At 44.6% G+C, this 21,935-nt stretch overlaps 1 protein-coding gene across 1 annotated transcript in view; it reads right to left on the bottom strand.

The window, feature by feature from the left end:
• The window catches only part of yjefn3 (YjeF N-terminal domain containing 3), a 165,195-nt gene extending 158,341 nt beyond the window's left edge, over positions 1 to 6,854 (bottom strand). Inside the window, exon 1 of the mRNA XM_072594377.1 lies at positions 6,699 to 6,854. Coding sequence (XP_072450478.1) covers positions 6,699 to 6,763 — 65 coding nt within the window. The 5' untranslated portion in view covers positions 6,764 to 6,854. The remainder of the gene's footprint in view (positions 1 to 6,698) is intronic.
• Positions 6,855 to 21,935: the final 15,081 nt, after the last annotated feature.

Here is a 21,935-nt window from a genome sequence, read left to right as displayed (position 1 = left end):
TATACCTAATGGACTCCCATCAAGGCACGTTAGCTGCCATTTTCATGTGATGAGTCCAATCTAGGTGTCTGAAGGAGGGTGGACTTCTATTACATGTAACTGTAGAAGATGCAATACCTGCCCTTTCACCTCCTCCCTGATCACCATCTAAGAGACTTCTAAACAGTGTTTCCAGGTAAAGCAGCATTTCACTGTGCCCACTCCAATCTCGGGTATTTATATTTGCTGCACCCACTGTGGCCTACTCTGGAGAGTTGGAGAAATCAAACACAGACTGGGTGACCACTTTGCAGAATGCATGTTTGCAAACTTGACCCTGACCTTCCCATAGCTGGGCATTTTAACACAGCACCCTGCTCATATGCCCACATGTTTGCCCTTGGCATTCTGTAGTGTTCCAGTGAATCACAGTGCAAACTGGAGGAACAGCATCACATCTTCAGACTAGGCACTTACAGCCCTCTGTACTTAGTATTGAGTTCAACACCTTCAAATTGTGAACCCATTCCCATTCCTTCCCTTTCTTTTAGCTTTACTTGTTACACTCTCTGTCACCATGTCCTCTCTCCCCTTTCCCCCACCTCAGTGAGACTGTCTGTCCTTTCCAGTTTGGCAATGAGACACCCCATTGTTCTGCCATTCTCACATTCTGGTCACTTAATCTGAACTATCAACATCTTTTCTCCATCAGAATGCTACACCCACCACCCCTCTCTCCCTCAATGATATCATAAATGCTGCACCCCTCACACTTCATTTCAGCTCCGATGATGAGTTGTCTCGACTTGAAACGTTACTTTGCTCTCTCTCCACGGATGCTGCCTGACCTGCTGTGATCTCCAGCATTTGTTGTTTTCAGTCCAGATTCCAGCATCTGCAGGAATTTGCTCCTACATCATGATATCATTGCTATACGTGATGTGAGGGCATAAATATCAGACTCTATCTTAACTTAACCCACTTTAAGCGTGACATGCTGATAAGAAGTGCTTTATTTCAAAAATTGCTCATTGGCTCTGGGAATCACTGGCTAGGTCAGCATCTATTATCACATTCTAAATGTCCAGAAGGCAGTTAGCGTTAAACCACATTGCTGTGGGTCTGGAATCACATGTAGGCCAGACCAGGTAAGGATGACAGATTTCCTTTCTGAAAGAAATAGCTGGTGGAATGGATAAGCCCTTCTTCAGGAATCCCTGCCTGCTGTGTTTTTCCAGCACCACATTTTTCAACTCTGGTCTCCAGCATCTGCAGTCCTCACTTTCTCCTGATTTTTAACTTTGTACAGCCCAGTCCAACACTGGCATCTCCAAATAATGTAATCATGGCTAATCTTCCTCTACTGTTCACAGAAATCTTTCACCTTGCTTATCCAGATCTGTTTTTAAATTATTAATAACATTTAAGAGGTATTTACGTATACGCTTGTGATACCAAGGCATGGGTCATGTGCTGGAAAATAGGATTAGAATAATTAGGTGGTTGTTTTCTTTTTGGCTGGCACAGACTTGATGAGCTTAAGGGCTTTTTACTGGGCTGTAGGCCACTAGGACTCTGCTTTCACCACTTTTGAGGAAGAGTTCTAAGGACTCATAATCCTCTGAGGATAAGAGTTTCCCTTTATCTCTGTATTAAATAGGCAACCCCTCACTTTTAGACAATGATTCCCTAGTTATAGATTCTCCTACCAAAGCAAATATCCTCTCTATATTCACCCTTCAGGACCTATCTTTCAATCAAGTCATCTCTTAATCTTCTAAACTTCAGCAGATACAAGCTGAAACTAACTAATCTCATAAGGCAACCTGCCCAAGTATTAATTGGGTTAGAACGATACACTTGATAAGCTGGAACTTTTTCCATTGGATCGTCAGAGACTGAGGGGTGACTTTATAAAAGTTTATAAAATCATGAGGGACATAAATAAGGTGAATGGCAAGGGTATTTTCCCTTGGTGGAGAGATTGAAAAAAGGGTCATATTTTTAAGGTGAGTGGAGAAAGATGTTAAAAGAATATGAGGGGCAACTGTTCTTACGCAGAGTGTATTGTGTGTGGAATGAACTTCCTGGGGAACTGATGGATGCAGGTCCAGTTACAACATTTAAAAGACATTTGGATAAGTACATAAATAGGAAAGGTTTGGAGGGATATGGGCCAAACTCAGGCAGGTTGGGTTAGTTTAGTTTGAGAACATGGTTGGTATGGTCTTGTTGAACTGAAGGATTGGTTTCTATGCTGTATGACTCTATAACTCTATGACTATGACTCTAAACCTTCTCTGAACAAATTCCAAAGTACTTACCTCCATACTTAAATAAGATAACCACTACTGAACACAGTTCACTTTGTGTGGTCTCACCAATGTCCTGCATAACTAAAGCCTCCCATCTTTTGTACAGAATTCTCCTCACAATAAGTGAAGATCATTCTATCAGCTTTCCTAATTGCTATAACTGCATACTATGCTTCATGCACACGAGGACAACCAAACACATGTTTTTCTCTGTCTCTTTCTCACAAGTCTTTCATTCTCTCTCTTTCTTTCCTTTTTATTTCTTTTTGTATCTTAGTCTTTCTTTCTCTGAGGGAGAAAATAAAATTGAAACGACATGAAAAATAAATGATAGAGCAGCACAGGTTTCTTGCTGCAGTAATTGATGAGAGGACATTTCATTTATTTTTGAAAGGATCCTTCTCCGCCTTCCAGAAGAGAAGCAGCAATATTTCTGTGATAAATATGATACAAATAACCCTTCTGCAACCTGCTGGTAATGATTCAAAATGACATTAAAAATACTGAAGGCATTGCAGGACTAAGATGATTAAAAAATGTGACATCAGACTCCCTGTGATCACCATCATCCTATTGTCATACAACAAGGTTGCTATTTGTAATCATTTGAACAATAAATGAGACATGTTTTTTCCATTTGTCTTGGACAGTTGCCAACCTGGATTTCTGGACAATCTGAACTGAAGACAGTAAAGGGGGCTTTTTCATTTTGATCTTGGGATACAGACAGTGCTATTTTGAAACTTCTTCCCCCGTCTCATTACAAGTGCACAACATAGAAACAATCATTCAGCCCATTTGGTCCATGCTAGCACTTATGCTCTATTTGAACCTCTTTGCACCCTTCCCCATATTCTTCCTTTTGTCTAAGCACATGAACTGCAGCAATTTGAGAAGGCAGCTCACACCACCTTCTTGATGGCAATTAGGGATGGGCAATAAAAGCCAACACTGGCAACAATGCCCACTTCCAATGAGTGAATAAAAAGAAGAAATTAACACAACAGTGTTTAAAGCCTTCAAATCTTTCTGAAAGTGTGTTGTCAAGGGTTGGACACCCAGGCCAGTGGATTATATTTAATTATTTTGTAAATTTTACAAGTTTAGCTTTTTTCTATTGGCGTTCCAGATTCCTTTCTCTCCTGAATTGAATCAAGTTGACACGAGCATTACAAACCGCAAGTAAGCAGCTGACAGCATGTTAGAGACTCGGAGAGAAACTCAGAGACTCAGAGAGAAGCTCGGAGACTCAAAAAGAAACTCAGAGACTCAGAGAGAAACTCAGAGACTCGGAGAGAAACTCAGAGACTCGGAGAGAAACTCAGAGACTCGGAGAGAAACTCAGAGACTCAGAGAGAAACTCAGAGACTCGGAGAGAAACTCAGAGACTCAGAGAGAAGCTCAGAGACTCAGAGAGAAACTCAGAGACTCAGAGAGAAACTTGGTTTTCAGCCTGTCCCATGTGATGGCAGGGCTGATAAGCTGGGCTTTCTCATCGACCACCCCACCATGGGTTTGCCTCTCCCCACTGCATTGAGCATCTTCAGTGAGTGGAGTGCTGCACTGGACATCCAGCAACAATAAGTAGCACCATCATGTCCTGTCTCACTACTGGCCCTGTGGTCACATCTTCATGTCCTGTCTCACTATTGGGCATGTGGTCACATCTTCATGTCCTGTCTCACTATTGGGCATGTGGTCACACCTTCATGTCCTGTCTCACTACTGGCCCTGTGGTCACACCTTCATGTCCTGTCTCACTATTGGGCATGTGGTCACACCTTCATGTCCTGCCTCACTATTGGGCATGTGGTCACACCTTCATGTCCTGTCTCACTACTGGCCCTGTGGTCACACCTTCATGTCCTGTCTCACTATTGGGCATGTGGTCAAACCTTCATGTCCTGTCTCACTATTGGGCATGTGGTCACACCTTCATGTCCTGCCTCACTATTGGGCATGTGGTCACACCTTCATGTCCTGTCTCACTACTGGCCCTGTGGTCACACCTTCATGTCCTGTCTCACTATTGGGCATGTGGTCAAACCTTCATGTCCTGTCTCACTATTGGGCATGTGGTCACACCTTCATGCCCTGTCTCACTACTGGGCATGTGGTCACACCTTCATGTCCTGTCTCACTACTGGGCATGTGGTCACACCTTCATGTCCTGTCTCACTACTGGGCATGTGGTCACACCTTCATGTCCTGTCTCACTATTGGGCATGCGGTCACACCTTCATGTCCTGTCTCACTATTGGGCGTGCGGTCACACCTTCATGTCCTGTCTCACTATTGGGCGTGCGGTCACACCTTCATGTCCTGTCTCACTATTGGGCATGTGGTCACACCTTCATGTCCTGTCTCACTATTGGGCATGTGGTCACACCTTCATGTCCTGTCTCACTATTGGGCATGTGGTCACACCTTCATGTCCTGTCTCACTACTGGGCGTGTGGTCACACCTTCATGTCCTGTCTCACTACTGGGTGTGTGGTCACACCTTCATGTCCTGTCTCACTATTGGGCGTGCGGTCACACCTTCATGTCCTGTCTCACTATTGGGCATGTGGTCACACCTTCATGTCCTGTCTCACTATTGGGCATGTGGTCACACCTTCATGTCCTGTCTCACTATTGGGTGTGTGGTCACACCTTCATGTCCTGTCTCACTATTGGGCGTGTGGTCACACCTTCTAAAGTGAACAGTGATTGGACACAGTCCCTGCCCAACTGTCATTTGACATTTTGGGAACAGAAGTTATCTGCAACCTTCATTATCACCAGGATCATCTAACTCAGCTTAGAATGCAACACAGGAACAAGGAGAAAGCCATTCAGCTCTCCCGCTCCCCCCGCTCCCCCCCTCCCCCCCCCTCCCCCCCCCTCTCCCCCCCCTCCCCCCCCTCCCCCCGCTCCCCCCCTCCCCCCCCCTCCCCCCCCCCCCCCCCCCGAGCCTGCCCCATCTACCAATCACTTGGATCATGAACGAGACTTACTCAACTCCATTTACCCACTGTTGACACCCTGACCGAATAAAACTCCTTCAATTTCAATCTTAGACCCTTTACTGACCCCTGCAGCATGCACAAGTTTTTGGGGAGGTTCCATTTTCTGCTTTTGTGTGTTTCCTGATATCACTCCTGAATGCTCTAATTTATTTCCCCTCGTTCTCAACTCTTCCCCTCCAACCAGCCCTGCTAGACCCCGAAAGCATTCACTGGATCCACTCCATGGCATCCTTTTCAAATTTTCAACACTCTGATCAGATCACTCCTCCAACCAGTAAATTAATGGGAATACAAGCCTTGGGACTGTGCACCTACTCTTCATCATCTAACCCTTTCAGTCCCTGTATGGTTCTGTGAATCCCCTTCCAAAGGCAACATACTTCCAAATCTATTTTAGTTGGACATCATTGTTCTTCTATCAGATACTCCCACTGATGAGGCCCAAAATTAAGTGCATATGGGGGAAAGCTGACAGACCTAAGAAACACAGTTTGGCATCGCTATAGTTACACCTGCCAAGTTCCATTTTCACATGGACCTCCCTAAGAAGTGAGTGGAGTGGCCAATCCAGTTATACTTACCCTAGGCACTCTCATTACTAAAGCCCACCCTCCACAATCATACACAACACACTAATAGTGAAGTATCTCACAATGGGTAAAGGTCACTGAGGGGGCTTTGCAAACAGGTTGGGTTTTGTGTAAAGTCATCCACACCCCACCCCACCAGCACCTTGATATTGCTCAATCACTTGAACCAATCCAACTGCTTGGAACTTCTAAACAACACCAACCTAACCATTCCAATTTATTCCCTCACACCCCAAGCCAGCCTCGTGTCCAAACCTGGTTTAATACCTCCTGTTTGTGTGTGTGGACCCTGGTCAGGGGGCACAGGTTGTCATTGTGCTGGGAGTCGAGCACACACTATGTCTGCTCCTTGCTTACCCAATACCTAGTCCCTAAAGTAATTTGAAATAATCCCTGAGATCCTCAATGTTTCCCAGAATAAAAACTACTAACCATTGTGACTTCTTATTTACATGCACCTGCTGCACAGAAAATACAATTTTAGAAAGTTTACATTGCATGCTGTTCTGCTTGACTGACTGCATATCACTTCATTTGAGACAACTGATTAAAGACCCCCTTCCACAATTCCAAACTCCCCCTCCCTTCAGTCTCAGGGTGTCGGGAACTGAACTGGAGTTGAATCTGGAATACGGGAGCCCTGAGACTCTGTTATCCCAGAGCTTTCTCAGAAAGCTTGGAACCTTTTGCAATAATGCAGATCAAACATCACTGTGTTTACTGTCTTTGAGGATTTGATGCAGCTCTATTCAAGCAGTGAGAAAGGGCTGTCATCCATACACTCATCACACACTCCCACTTACCTAAGGAATTTGACGGGCGCAGTGACTGCTGCTTGCTGTACAACACCGTGGTTTGTGTTGGCCATGTCTTAGTGTAGTGGTCGCTGCTCTTGCGTGTGGAGAGATGGGCAGGTTCTGCTGGGTCCTGATGCTGACGCTATGAGCTGCTATCAGACTCTGTGCCTTCAGTAATACAGTGATTTGTGATTCAGCTTTCTCCCTCATTGGTTGGCAGATCAGCCAATCAGAAGCAGACCGGTTCCAGGGGACTGGCAAGAGATTGGCCTGAAGCATAAGCACAGCAGGATTTACCAGCATGTATGTGTGTATGTGAGCGTTTATGAGTGTTATACATTAGTTTATATGTGAGAGAGTGTGTGCATGTCAGTGAGTATCTGTGTGTGTATGTGTCTATGAGTGTGCATAAGTGTTATATGTGTGTACGTGTGAGAGAGTGTGTGTGCATCTGTGGGTAAAGGTATTTGAGCATATGTCTGAGTGTGTACATTGAGTATTTCTGAGTGTACTTATTAAAACTTTGTTCATGGGATTTGGGTGTTCCAGGCAAGGTCAGTCTTTTTTGCCCATCCCTAACTGCCCTTAAACTGCATTGCTTGGTAGTTCATTTCAGATGGCAGTTAAATGTCAATGATGCATTAACATTGCTGTAGGTCCAGAGTCAGATATTGGCCAGACCAGGAATAGATGGCAGATTTCCTTCCTTAAAGGGCATTAATAAAGTGGATGGGTTGTCACAAAAATGAATAGTGTTTACACAATTTTAATTCCAGTTATTTTATTAAATTCAAATTTCCCCTTTGAATCCATATCCCCAGAACATCAGCCTGGTGTTCTGGATATTTATGTGTGTATGTGAAAATGTATACGTGAGTCTGTACACAGCTGGGACTGTGTATATTTACGTGCATATACATCTGTATATGTCGATGTGTATACATCTGTGTTTGTCTGAATGCGGACATGGAAGTGTGTGCATGTGTGTTACATATGTGAGCATGTGTATGTGTCTGTGTGCGTGCGAGAGTGTATATGTGAGTGTGTGAGTACATATGAGGCGTGTGTCTGTCTAATTATGTTTGTGTATGTCTGCGAGGTTTCTGATAACTTTAGTAGTTGGAAGAGTTGAATTATTCATATTCTGTGAGAAATCTGGCATCTGCCATTTTAAACAAAACACAATTTGTGTAGAATCAGGGCACACCACGATGAAGACGAAAGGTCAGAGTGCAGAGTGCTGTCAACTGTGAGGAATAAGAAGGAAAATGCAAATTAGGCATGAATGATGCGTAAACATCAAGCTGAGATTTTAGACTTTTGTAGGTTCTGAAGAAGGAAAGAGTGGGGGAGCTGAGGGAAACTTTATGGTCTTGTGAAGGAGTAAGTTAGACTAGAGACAGTTCTGTAAGTTACAACTGGAACCCATTAGAAAGGGAGGGAGAGTGTGTGAGACAGTGAAGTGCAACTAACCCTCTAGAATTGTCATGAAATCTCCAGGAATGTGAAGAGTGATCTTCTGGGACACTGCTACCCAGGACAAAACAATTAGCAGATTAGAAAAGACATGCATTCACCATCACTGTTTGTTCGGAATCAAAAATATTAGAGAAAGATGAAATAAAGGAAGTTTGACTAGATGGAGTTCAAAGAGGTGAGGACGAATGACGAAACCTCCAGGAATGCATCCCAACAAAATTGGTAACCAGAGGATGGGATAGGAAGAACAATTTGCTGAGGATTGAGAGCCAGGAGCCTGAGAGACATGTGAACAAAATATTAGAGCTAAGAAATTGAATCAGGGCTCTCCTTTCACTCAACTCCGGGTTCAAATCCCACCACGGTAGGTGGTGAAGTTTGAATTCAATAAATATCTGGAATTAAGAATCTAATGATGACTATGGACCCACTGTCAATTGTCTGAAAACTGCATCTAGTTCACTAATGTCCGTTAGGGAAGAAAACTACCGGCCCCACCTGGTTGGGCCTACATGTGACTCCAGACCCACAGCAATGTGGTTGACTCTTAACGCCCTCTGGGGCAATTAGAGGTGGGTAATAAATGCTAGCCTGGCCAGCAATGCCCTCACCACATGACTGAATGCAAAAATAAATCGGTTTGAAGAGATTGAAGCATGTTTCAGTATCATATAAGGAGTGTGTTTTGTGATTCAATCTATCTTTAGATTGGCTGTTTATCAATTCTCTCCCTTCCTGTCCTGAAGGTTGACGGGCACAGGGTCTATTTGCAGACATCTTTCGCCAGTATTCACACCAGAAGATCAAGATTAGTGAGCTATTCGTCCTTGTGTAGCATCATAGTTGTATTCAAACTAATCAAAAAGGCTACACAAAAGGGCAGAATTTGAGGAAAACAGGAGAACCAGAGGGTCAGAGGAGGTAACTGTCATGGGGAGGGATTTGGTGTTGCTACACCATGAGCCAGTGCATGTCAGTGAACACACGGGCAATAGCACAGACTTTCTGTGAATAATGATGCAGGCATCAGAGTTTTGGAACAGTTCAAATTTGTGGATTTAAATCTAGGACAGTTTGTCGGGGACAGTGCACAGGGAGCTTTACTCTCTACGTAACCCCATACTGTCCCTGTCCTTGGAGTGTTTCTTTGTGGACAATGTAGACGAAGCTTTACTCTGTATGTAACTTCATACTTCCCTGTCCTGGAAGTGTTTGATGGGGACAGTGTAGAAAGAGTTTTACTCTGTATGTAACCCCATACTAGGGACTAGTGTAGAGTAAGTTTTACATTATAGTTAATTCCCTGCTGTCTCCAGCTTGGGAGTGTTTGATGGGGACAGTGCAAAGGCAGTTTTACTCTGTATCTAACCCCATGCTGTCCCTGTCCCTGGGAGTGTTTGATGGGGACAGTGTAGAGGGAGGTTTGCTCTGTATCTAACCCTGTGCTGTCCCTGTCCTAGGAGTGTTTGATGGGGACATTGTAGAGGGAGGTTTACTCTGTACCTAACCCTGTGCTGTCCCTGTCCTGGGAGTGTTTGATGGGGACAGTGTAGAGGGAGGTTTACTCTATACCTAACCCTGTGCTCGCCCCGTTCTGGGAGTGTTTGATGGGGACAGTGTAGAGGTAGCTTTACTCTGTATCTAACCCTGTGCTGGCGACAGTGTAGAGTGAGGTTTACTCTGTACCTAACCCCGTGCTGGCCCTGTCCTGGAAGTGTTTGATGGGGACAGTGTAGAGGGAGGTTTACTCTGTACCTAACCCTGTGCTGGCCCTGGCCTGGGAGTGTTTAATGGGGACAGTGTAGAGGGAGGTTTACTCTGTACCTAACCCTGTGCTGGCCCTGGCCTGGGAGAAAGCTTTCAATTCATTTTTGCAGATGAATTTTGCAGTAAGTCACAAGTCTTGACCAACTGGATTGAGAATGGCTAACATCAGTTTAAAACAGGATTTTCACAAGGACCCCCTCCGTGTCCTGAAACTGATGATCAGCCAATCTACTTCAAGACCCAAGCTTGTGGTTTCCAGAGAGTTGGGTACCATTGATTGGTGGATACTTGGAGGTTCTATTTGGTTCCTTTAATACTGGCTGCCTTCACTTGTGCAACAAATCATTCAGAGCAATTAATATTAACCAGGGATGATAGTTTTGGCGCAGAATCCGTGACTCAGGCTTGTATAGATAGATCCTGTGTTCCATCAGCCATGTTATACTCTCACGTTGACTCAGAAAATCATGGGGAGAGAGAGAACAAGGCCCATTCAGGCCAGATCTCTGTGCACTGCCTCCAGCATAACCCCACTTGTCAACACCTACCTGTAACCCTGATGTGGAGGTGCAGGTGTTGGACCGGGGTGGACAAGGTCAGAAGTCACATGACACCAGGTTATAGTTCAACAGGTTTATTTGAAATCACAAGCTTTCGGAGCACTGTCAGGTAAAGGAGCAGTGCCCTGAAAGCTTGTGATTTCAAATAAATCTGTTGGACTCTAACCTGGTGTCGTGTGCCTTCAGACTTCATCTGTAACCCTCCAGGATATAGCATTTTACGTGAAAGTCTAAGCTTTTATTAATTGTGATGAGGGTTTCTGTCTCAACCACCCTTTCAGGCAGTGAGTTCCAATCCCCCTGCACCCTCTAATGAATAGGTTACTTCTCAAATCCCCTCTAATCCTCCGATCAATTATTTTAAAATTCATGTGCCCTGGCTATTGACTTCTTTGATGAGGGAACTAAGGGTTTTCAAACCAGTGTATCTCATCTGAATTAAATCTTCTCTCACTCTCCTCTGTTCCAAGGAAAACAAGGCCAGCATATCCAATCTTTCCTCATTGTTAAAATGCTCCATTTCTGTCAACTCGCTTGTAAATCTCATCTGTATCCTGTTAGTGAGATCCTTCAAATAATGAAGTGAAAAGGGCAGCAGATGGGGCCCTAGCTGTGGTACAACCAGTGTTTTATTCCGTTCGAAAACTTTGAGCGTTGCAGATTGAGAATTCCTGAAGCCTTAACAACGTTATATTCAATCTTGGGGAGACCCCTCTCAGTGAGGCAAGAGATTGACGATGAAACTCGACAGTGACCCCATTGCACCCAGTGCAGCTTCAGCTGTCTGAGGAACACATTGGCTGAGGACAAAGATCTCAAAGCTGGCAACATGGAATGCAGGGCAGTAGTGTTACCTGAGTGCAACAGAGACATGCACAATATTCAGCAGACAACTCACATCCCTGGGGAAGCATCATTAGCATTGTCATTGCAGAATCCTACAAATCCAGTGGCAGGCTGGACACTCCAATATCAATGTCCTCTCTCAGAACAACGTCCCCAGCATTGAGGCACAGGTTACTGTCAGTCAACAGTGCTGGGTGCCCCGCACTGTCCACACAACCAATACAAAGATTTCAAAAACAAGCTCTCAACTCCAATATCCATCATGGCAAGCAGTTACCAGGGGAGCAGAGAAAATGCTTCAGGAACATTCCCATTATTCCTGGGAATCTCTCATCCAGACTGGACAAGATGCATCTGTGGAGGCTCTAACCATCACGACTGGCCCAGGGGTAGGCCAAGCACAAACAGCGAAGGGAACGTGTGAAAACCTGAGCACCCCACCCACCCACCTCTCCAGTCACCATCGATCCCACACACCCACCTACCTCTCCAGGCACCATCGACCCCACACACCCACCCACCTCTCCAATCACCATTGACCCCACCCAGGGCAGAGAGTGTGGGGACAGTATCGAACTGTCCAGTCATCTCAGGACCCACAAGTCCAATTTGGGAGAAAGTCATCCTCAATTTCCAGGATGAAGAAATATCTACCTAAGCTGCTACCTTCAATGACATTACTCCTCTATTCCTCTTGACTTCTCAATGTCCTCTCTTTTATTGTCTAAAGAAAGTCCTACTCTTCGCCACTTGCAAATTTGTTGACTCATGTACAGTATTAGATTAGATTCCCTACAGTATGGAAACAGGCCATTTAGCCCAACAAGTCCACACTGATCCTCTGAAGAGTAACCCACCCCCCTACCTAACACACCTATCACTATGGGCAATTTAGCATGGCCAATTCACCTAACCTGCACATCTTTGGATTGTGGGAGGAAACCCGCACAGACACAGGGAGAATGTGCAAACTCCACAAAGACAATCACCCAAGACAGGAATCGAACCCGGGTCCCTGGTGTAGTGAGGCAGCAGTGCTAACCACTGAACCACCGTGCCACTCATTCTGCATACTATATTTCTCATTGTGCTTTTAATCTTTGCTTATCCATAGTTCTCATGGGGTAGAACACCACAAACACTAGGAGGTGGCACCCAGTTATTGAGGGAGAGCTATAAGCAATTAAAAAGTACAGGGTGTATTGTTCTCAGGGAAATCTGTTTCCAACATCCAACCCATTCTCTGTTTCTTCTATCTCCATGGCTGCTCACTCAACTAAATCCACTCAACCAAGACAGAACCAACACAGCCATTTCAGCAAGTCATAAAGCTGAATTAAAGTGCGCTGTATTTCAATAGATTGCGAGGGTAATTGCAAAATCAAACAGAAACTGCAGTAAAATTGGCATGTTAATGGACTGTACTCAATTAATGTCACTTTTACTCACTAAAATAATGTTTGTGGGTACCTGAACTTTCTTTAGTTGGGACCAATCCTACTGACCCCTATTCTAAAACTGTTTTAGTTTGAAAACGTGTTCATCTTTTGTGCTTTTGACCAGGGACAGATCCCCCATGAATAGTGGGACTTTGCTGTATTTCTTTGCTTTGGTTGTCCTTCACAAATGCACCAGCTCACACTTCTCCAGGGTGAAATTCACTTGCCACTTTCCTGCTACCTGACCAGTCCATTGATATCTTCCGGACATTAGCAGCTTTCCTCCTCCATGTCAGCCAATTCGTGCATCAACCCCTTAATCATGTCCCTTATTTTTTTCATTCATGGAATGTGGATTATGATAGCATTTATTTTGTCATCCTAGTCGCCCCTTGAGAAGATGGGGGTGAGCTGCCTTCTTGAACTGCTGTAGCCCATATTAGATTAGATTCCCTACAATGTGGAAACAGGCCATTTGACCCAAAAAGTCCACACCGACCCTCTGAAGAGTTGCTGTAGGTAAACCCACAATGCCATTAGGGATGGTTTTCCAGGATTTTGACCCAATGCCAGTGAAAGAACAACCATGTATTTCCAAGTCGGGATGGTGAGTGGTTCGGAGGGGAACTTGCAGGAAGTGGTGTTCCCATTTACCAGCTGTCCTAAGCGTCAGAAGTCATGGGTTTGGAAGATTCTGTTGAAGAAGCCTTGGTGATTTGTTGCAATGTGGTCCAAACCATTGATATAAACAACAAAAAGCCAGGGACCTCATACTAAACACCAAAAAATCCCATGGAAAACTAAAAGATCCCATGACCTTAAATCGAAAAACAGTACTTTGGGCACGTGGTTTCCCAGCATCAACAATTACCACTGACTAGTCTTAACCAAAAACAGCTTCTCTTGATGTCAATACTTACTTTCTCTCTTTTCTTTTCACTTTGTTGACCTCCAAGGTCTGTATGTTATAGTGACTTCCGAACCTGGAGGTCAATGCATTGGCACATTGATCACCGTGATTGGTATGCATGGAATGTTGGCACAGCAGGAATACTTAACAAAATTATCTGTGTGTTGTACATGAATGCTCTGCAGTTCTAATGGAAGGCCACAGATATGAAACATTTACTGTTTTCTTCTCCGCACATGATGCCAGACCTGTTGAGATTTTCTATATTTTTTTCCCTAATTTTATTTAGAATCATAACCCTCTAAAGAGCATCCCAACCAGCTGTACCCCATCCCAGTAACCCTGCATATCCCAGGGCGAAAGTGAGGACTGCAGATCAGAGTCAAGATCCTGATGAAGGGCTCCTGCCTGAAATGTTGATTTTCCCACTCCTCAGATGCTGCCTGACCTATTGTGCTTTTCCAGCACCACTCTAATCTTGACCCTGCATTTCCCAGCCAGCCTGCACATTATGGACAATTTAGCATGGCCAATCCACCCTAACCTGCACAGTGTAAGATTGTGGGAGGAAATCGAAGCACCTGAACGAAACTCAAGCAGACACTGGGGAACATGCAAACTCCACGGTCCCGAAGTTGGAATCGAACCCGGGACCCTGGCACTGTGAGGCAGCAGTGTTAACCACTGAGCCACCGTGCTGCCCCCTTTTTGTTCTTCCTTCTTTTCTTTACCCCGCAGTGACCTTCTCTACGGGATTTAAATAATGCAATTCTATAGACGTACTCCCTTTATCAAACACAGTGCAGCTTGTAGCGATCCTGTGCAACAATAAGATACTATAGACACATACTGACCTCTGGTGAAGAAGAAATGCATAACTCGCATAATATACTCATGGGCATGAATTCCCAAGATCGCTCTTATGTAGAAAGCACTTGCTCATACCTCAGAAGTGACTTCAGGTACTTTGCCTATAATGAGTCACCTTCAATGCAGTGACTGTTATTATGTAATTAAACACAGTATCCTCTTCAAACATAGCAAGATCCCATAAACAGTAACAAGGTGAAGGATTAATTAGATTAGATTCCTTACAGTATGGAAACAGGCCCTTCAGCCCAACCAGTCCACACCGACTCTCCGAAGAGTAACCCACCCAGACCCATTTCCCTCTGACTAATACACCTAACACTATGGGCAATTTAGCAAGGCCAATTCACCTAACCTGTACATCTTTGGACTGTGGGTGGAAACCCTCGCAGACACAAGGAGAATGTACAAACTCCACACAGACAGTCACCCGAGGCTGGAATCGAACCTGGGACCCTGATGCTGTGAGGCAGCAGTGCTAACCACTGAACTACCGGAATTAATGAATGCTAGTTGAGGAAGGATCATCTGGACGCTGACTGGGAGAATATTTGCTGTCATATGGCTTCTCAGCCAATGGTTTTCGTTCACATTTCATCACACATAACCTCTATAAACATGAACACACTCCCGAAGACCCCCTGGAAATGCTGACACTTTCCTTGGGATCCCGTGAGAATACAAACACATGACAGAAATGTTAACGCACAGAAGGAAGCTTCTCAGCTCATCATGTCTGCAGTGTGTGAGAGAAATAAATCTGATTGCCCAATCTAATCCCACATCCCAGCCCTCAATCCATAGCCCTGTAGGTTCCAGTATTCCGTGTGGAGGTCCACCTTCCTTTCAGTGGATTCCAGACACCCACTGCCCTTGGGGGTGAAGAGAATTATTCCCATGTTCCCAATAATCCTTTTACCTATTGCCTTAAATCCGTACCTCCTGACTCCTCTGAGATGGGAAATATGTCTACTATCCTATCTCTTCATAGGATAGATAAAGTCCCTCATTATTTCATATGCACTCGATTAAGCCACCCCACAGCCTCCTTTGGGGTCACGCCTGGAATACTGTGCCCTGCTCTTGTCTCTCTGTCTGAGGAGGGATATTCCTGTTACAGATGAAGTGTAACAAAGGATAATAGGTTGATTTCTCAGTTGGCAGGACTGATGTATGAGGAGAGATTGAGTTGATTAGCATTGTATCCACTGGAGTTGAGAAGAATGGGGTGGGGGGGGATCTCATAGAAACCTATAAAATTCTAACAGGACAAGACAGGTTAGATGCAGGAAGGATAGTCTTGATGTTGATGTTGGGGGGTGGGGGGGTGGTATTGGTGGTTGGGGTGGGGTGGGGGAGGGCATCCAGAGCTAGCGGTCACGGTTTAAGAATAAGGGGTAAACCTTTTAGAACTGAGATGAGGAGAAAATTCTTCAACCCAGAGCCTGTGGAAGTCATTACCACAGAAAGTGGTTAAGGCCAAAATGTAAGGTGCTTTCAAGGAGGTAGGTTTTAGTGGAGGAGGGTGGGATTAGGGTATTGAGCTCAATGATCAGCCATGATTATATTGAGGGGTCTACTCCTAATCCTATCTTCTTTGTTTCTATGCAAAACAATCCTAACCTGTCCATTCTTTCCTTCTAGCTGCAAATTTCAAGTCGTAGTTTGAAAGTATTTCCTTTCTTCACAGACTGTGGGCATTACCGACAAAACCAGCATTGATTGCCCAGGTTTCATTGGTCTAGAGAAGGTCGTGGTGGGTGTGTGAACAGTGCGCTTCCTTCTTGAGTCACTGTGATCCTTGACCCCTCTTAATATGCTCCTTTATATTATGTACTCCCTTGCTTTGTGAATTGAATTGAATTGAATTGAATTTATTGTCACTTGCATGGAGGCACAGTGAAAAGCAATACAGGCAGATCACAGAGTTAAGTTGCATAGATAAGTAAATAATAGGTAAACAGTGGCAAAAAAACAAAACACAGGTACTGGCGAATGCTAAGAGTTTGTGAGTCCATTCAGAATTCTAACAACAGTAGGGTAGAAACCGTTACAAAACTGGCTGGTGCGTGTGTTCAGGCTTCTGTACCTTCTCTCTGATGGTAGAGGTTGCAGAAAAACATTGCCGGGGGGGATGGATCTTTGAGAATGCTGGCAGCCTTTCCTTGACAGCGGGCCTGGTAGATGGATTCTATAGATGGGAAGTTGGCCTTTGTGATTGTCTGGGCCGAGTTCACCACACTCTGTAACCATCTCCGATCTTGAATGGTACAGTTGCCATACCAGGTAGTGATACATCCAGACAGAATGCTCTCGATGGTGCACCTACAAAAGTTGGCAAAGGTATTTGCCATCATGCCAAATTTTCTCAGCTGCCTGAGGAAGAAGAAACGTTGCTGGGCCATGGTAACCTCACCTTTATCCACCTATCGCTTTCCCAGCTACCTTCCCCGCAATCCCACACCTCTCCCATTTAACTCTTAGCCCAGACCCACAAGCTTCATTCCTGATGAAGGGCTTATGCCCGAAACGTTCTCGGATGCTGCCTGACCTGCTGTGCTTTTCCAGCACCGCACTCTTGACTTTGTAACCACATGAAGTGTCCAAGAAAGCTTGTTGTTAATGACCATTCCCAGGAGCTTGACACTCTCCACTCATTCCACCTCTGTACCGTTAATTTATTTATTATATTTATTTATTATGTACTCCCTTGCTTTGTGTGCTCTCCTTGAATATATTATCTCTTAATTCTCTGGATTAAATTCCATTTGCCACTTTTCCACTCACTCAACCAAGCCATTGATATCATGCTGGGTTCAATAGCTATCTTTTTCACTACAAGGCCAATTTTTGGGCTATTCTGCAAATTCACCGAACATGCCTCCCACATTTAAACCCAAACCATTAATACATGTCAGAAACAGCAAGGGATCCAACACCTAACAATATACAACACCACTGGAATCGCTGTCCACTTGCAGACATCCATTAACCAAGACCTTTCTGTTGCTGAGCTCATTATGAAATTCTTCACGTTTATCCTTTACTTTTCTGACTGGTCCTGATTACCTCCAGTAAACACTGAATCAGGAGATTCCAGGTAGATATTAACATACTGCCTGGGACCCCCTGCAAACACTGACACATGCCATGGGAGGTCCCCGTTAATGCTGATAGTCACCCTAGCTGTCCCTGTGAATACTGACCCACATAGGCACAGGAGGTTATGTACTGTAGTACTCCCTGGGAAAGCCATGCAAATACGCACACTCCCCACAGTCTCCCTGCAAATTCTGACACACTCCCCAGGGACCCCCTGTAAATACTAACACATTCCCCGGGTACTCCCTGTAAATACTAACACACTCCCCAGGGTCTCCCTGTAAATACTGACACACTCCTCGGGGACACCCTGTAAATACTGACACATTCCCCATGGTCTCCCTGTAAATACTGACACACTCCCCACGGTCTCCCTGTAAATACTGACACACTTCCCGGGGACTCCCTGTAAATACTGACACACTCCCCGGGGTCTCCCTGTAAATACTGACACACTCCCCGGGGACTCCCTATAAATACTGACACACTCCCCGGGGACTCCCTGTAAATACTGACACACTCCCCGGGGTCTCCCTGTAAATACTGACACACTCCCCGGACTCCCTGTAAATACTGACACACTCCCCGGGACTCCCTGTAAATACTGACACACTCCCCACGGTCTCCCTGTAAATACTGACACACTCCCCGGGGACTCCCTGTAAATACTGACACACTCCCCGGGGTCTCCCTGTAAATACTGACACACTCCCCGGGGTCTCCCTGTAAATACTGACACACTCCCCGGGACTCCCTGTAAATACTGACACACTCCCCACGGTCTCCCTGTAAATATTGACACACTCCCCGGGGACTCCCTGTAAATACTGACACACTCCCCGGGGTCTCCCTGTAAATACTGACACACTCCCCGGGGTCTCCCTGTAAATACTAACACATTCCCCAGGGACACCCTGTAAATACTGACACACTCCCCGGGGTCTCCCTGTAAATATTGACACACTCCCCAAAACTCTCGGTAAATAATGGCACTTGCAGAGACTCTAAAATTTGTTTTCCAAAAGACAACTATTTCTCTGAGGAAAATCTCACAGAGGAATACAGAAATCGTGTCACTATTGAGGATCTAAATTTCCACAGTTTGCAAAGTTCCCAAAACAGTCACTCCACTAAATTGACAAAAGCTCTGACATTGAAACGTTGCATTGAAGCATCAGCCTAGATTAATGATTCAATTCCTTAAGTGGGTCATAAAGCTAGCAGCTTCATGGCTGAAACAAGAGTTCTAACAGCTGAAACAAGTTGATAAATATGTTAGAAACCTGGTGGTACTATCACCTCACTGAAAGTTGTAACTCACTGCCAATTGCAAAAGGAAAAAAAATATAAATTGTTGGAACACTGCTAACCCACATCTCAGAGAACAGAATACTCACGATTTCTCGGAATGAAGCACTTAGTGATCTTATACACAGAATATTTTGGGATGCTTTGTGTGTTGTAACGTTCTGGTATTTTGTGAATGGGTCATGGAAGTTTGTCTTTGAATGAATCATCTGCTCTCAAATTTACTTTTCACTAGCTTGACCTGATGCTCTTCTTCTTATTTTGAGTCTACCATTCCAATTATACAGCTTGAAGCCCTCAAACCCTTCATTTGGCCAAAGCTTGAACATCTTTCCATAACTGCTTCCAAACCTGAAAGAGATGATCCAAGACTGGACACTGGTCTCAGGGTGTAGTCTGACCAGATTTCTCCCAGCAGTGGCCATCAGTTAACGAGCTCCTGCCCTGAGTTCTTTCTCAGGCAATGTTATTCTTATTTTGACATCTTTGGAGCACTTCACACTTGTCCAGACCATCAACCCTTTCCCAATGTATTTCATTTTGGAGATTCTCAGCTGCCTCCTGATGAATCAGCAACAGGATGAACAGTGATCACAAGTGAATCGCACTCACTCTTGTACGAGAGGGGAACATAGTTCTGCAGAGGAACCCTAGAAACTATGGACGCAAAGTCATGTTGTGGGCTGAGTTTTTGTTTCTGGAGATCGTTTTGTCAGGAATATATTTTCAGAGTTAAATACGCTTAGAGCTCCTACATGTAGTCCTGATGCAGCCAGTGTGGCAGGATCAGTCCGTGAGAGGATATTGACAGAATGATGATGGATCCTGGTTATTTCCTGGTTTATGCTAAACAGATGTCTTTGCAGGATGTATGGGTGAGGTACAAAGTAGGTGAAAATTCAGACTAACTAGGATGTGCTGGTGTTTATTCTCCACGTCCCTTCCCATTTCACTTGCCTCAAACCAACCTTTCAGTAAGTCTGTCCAAACCTCCTTCGCTCATGCACTCAGTTTCACATTGGAAACATCCAAGCTATCTGTCTCAATTTCCTCCTGCGAAAGCAAGTTCAATATTTCCAATCTCTGGAAAATTTCTCCTCATATGAATAACCATTTTGTACTCACAGCCTTTAATTTTGATTCTGCCATAAGTGGAAACATCTTCACCACATCCACCTTGAAAAATGCATCGATAATTTCTTAAAAGGCAACAAGCAAGTGTTTAATCTGGAATAGTAAGATGAAGTTCTGTCTACCTTCTGACATAGAGGTAAAAGATTCCATGTCACTATTTTCAAGAAAAGCAAAGCAGCCCTTATGCCAGATAACTTTTACTCTTTCAAACCACTTTTCCTTTCTTGATATTTTCAAACTGACCTCTTTAGAGAGAGAGCAGAAAGTGAGGACTACAGATGCTGGAGATTAGAGACAAAGAGGGTGGTGCTGGAAAGGGACAGCTGGTCAGGCAGCATCCCAAGTATTGGGCATAGACCTTTCATCAGTTCTCCTCCTCCCTCTACACACACATTCCTCTTGAAGGACTTTTCGGCTCTCCCACAACTCGGATGCTGCCTGACCAGTTGTGCTTTCCCAGCACCGCACTCGTCGACTCTTCAGAGCTATACTCATACAGCATGGAAACTGACCCTTTGGTCCAACTAGTCTATGCCTAACAGGTTTCCCAACCTAAACTAGCGCCATTTGTCTGCATTTGGCCCATATCCCTTCAAACCTTTCCCAATCATATACCTGTCCAAATGTCTTCTAAATGTTGTAACTGTACCTGCATCTACCACTTTCTCTGGTAGTTCATTCCACATACTAACCACCTTTTGTGTGAAAAAGTTGCCCCTTAGGTCCCTTTTAAATCTTTCCCCACTCAGCTTAAACCTATGCTCTCTAGTTTTGGACTCCTCTACTCTGGGGTAAAGACCTTGGCTATTTACCTTATCTATGCCCCTCATGATTTTATAAACATCAGGTCATCCCTCAACCTCTTACGTTCTCGTGAAAAATACCCCAGCATATCCAATCTCTTCCTATAACTCCATTCCTCCGCTCCCACTAACACCCTTGTAAATCTTTTCTGAACCCTCTCCAGCTGAATAATATCCTTCCTACACCAGGGCAACCTGAACTGGACACAGTACTCCAGAACAGACCTCACCAATTTCCTGTACAGACAACATGATGTCCCAACTCTTAAATGCAACCATTTCTAGAGTAGTGGGATGTGAACTCAAGCCTCTAGCACTTGAGGCATTGTGCCACCAGAGCCCTTTTTACTTAAAAAAAAAACAATTGACATGGTCACCATTACTGAAAACTAATTTCCAATTCCAGATTTATTAATTGATTGTAAATTCCACTAGTTCCTGAGGTGGAATTTGAACCCTGGGCTGCTGGAGTACTAGCCCAGTGATGAAAACCACTATGTCAGCAGCCCTCAATTAGGAATAGAGAAACATGAATAGGCCATTCAGCCTCTTGAGCCTGTTCGACAGCACGGTGGCTCAGCGGTTAGCACTGATGCCTCACAGCCCCAGGGACCTGGGTTCAATTTCAGCCTTGGGCCAGTCTTTGTGGAGTTTACATGTCCTCCCAGTGTCTGTGTGGGTTGCCTCCTACAGTCAAAAGGTGTACAGGTTAGGTGAATTGGCTATGCTAAATTGCCCGTAGGGGTGTGTAGGTTAGGTGTATTAGTCAGGGGTAAAATGTTAGAGAGCAGAGGAATGGGTCTGGGTGGATTACTCTTCGGAGGGTCAGTGTGGGCTTGTTGGGCCAAATGGCCTGTTTCCACACTGTAGGGATTCTATGATAAATCATAGCTGTGTTGAGGGCTTGGGCTCATAGTTGAGCTGTGGCCTTACACCAAATATCTGCCTTTTGCCCATATCCTTTAAAAGCTTTGCTTAACATAACCTTCTCTCAGATTTAAAAATCAACAAATAATCTAACATCT

This window comes from Chiloscyllium punctatum, chromosome 24 (genome assembly GCF_047496795.1).
Source record: "Chiloscyllium punctatum isolate Juve2018m chromosome 24, sChiPun1.3, whole genome shotgun sequence".
Lineage (NCBI taxonomy): Eukaryota > Metazoa > Chordata > Chondrichthyes > Orectolobiformes > Hemiscylliidae > Chiloscyllium > Chiloscyllium punctatum.
The sequence above is the reverse complement of the archived record's forward strand: the minus strand, read 5'-3'. Positions and strand labels throughout refer to the sequence as shown.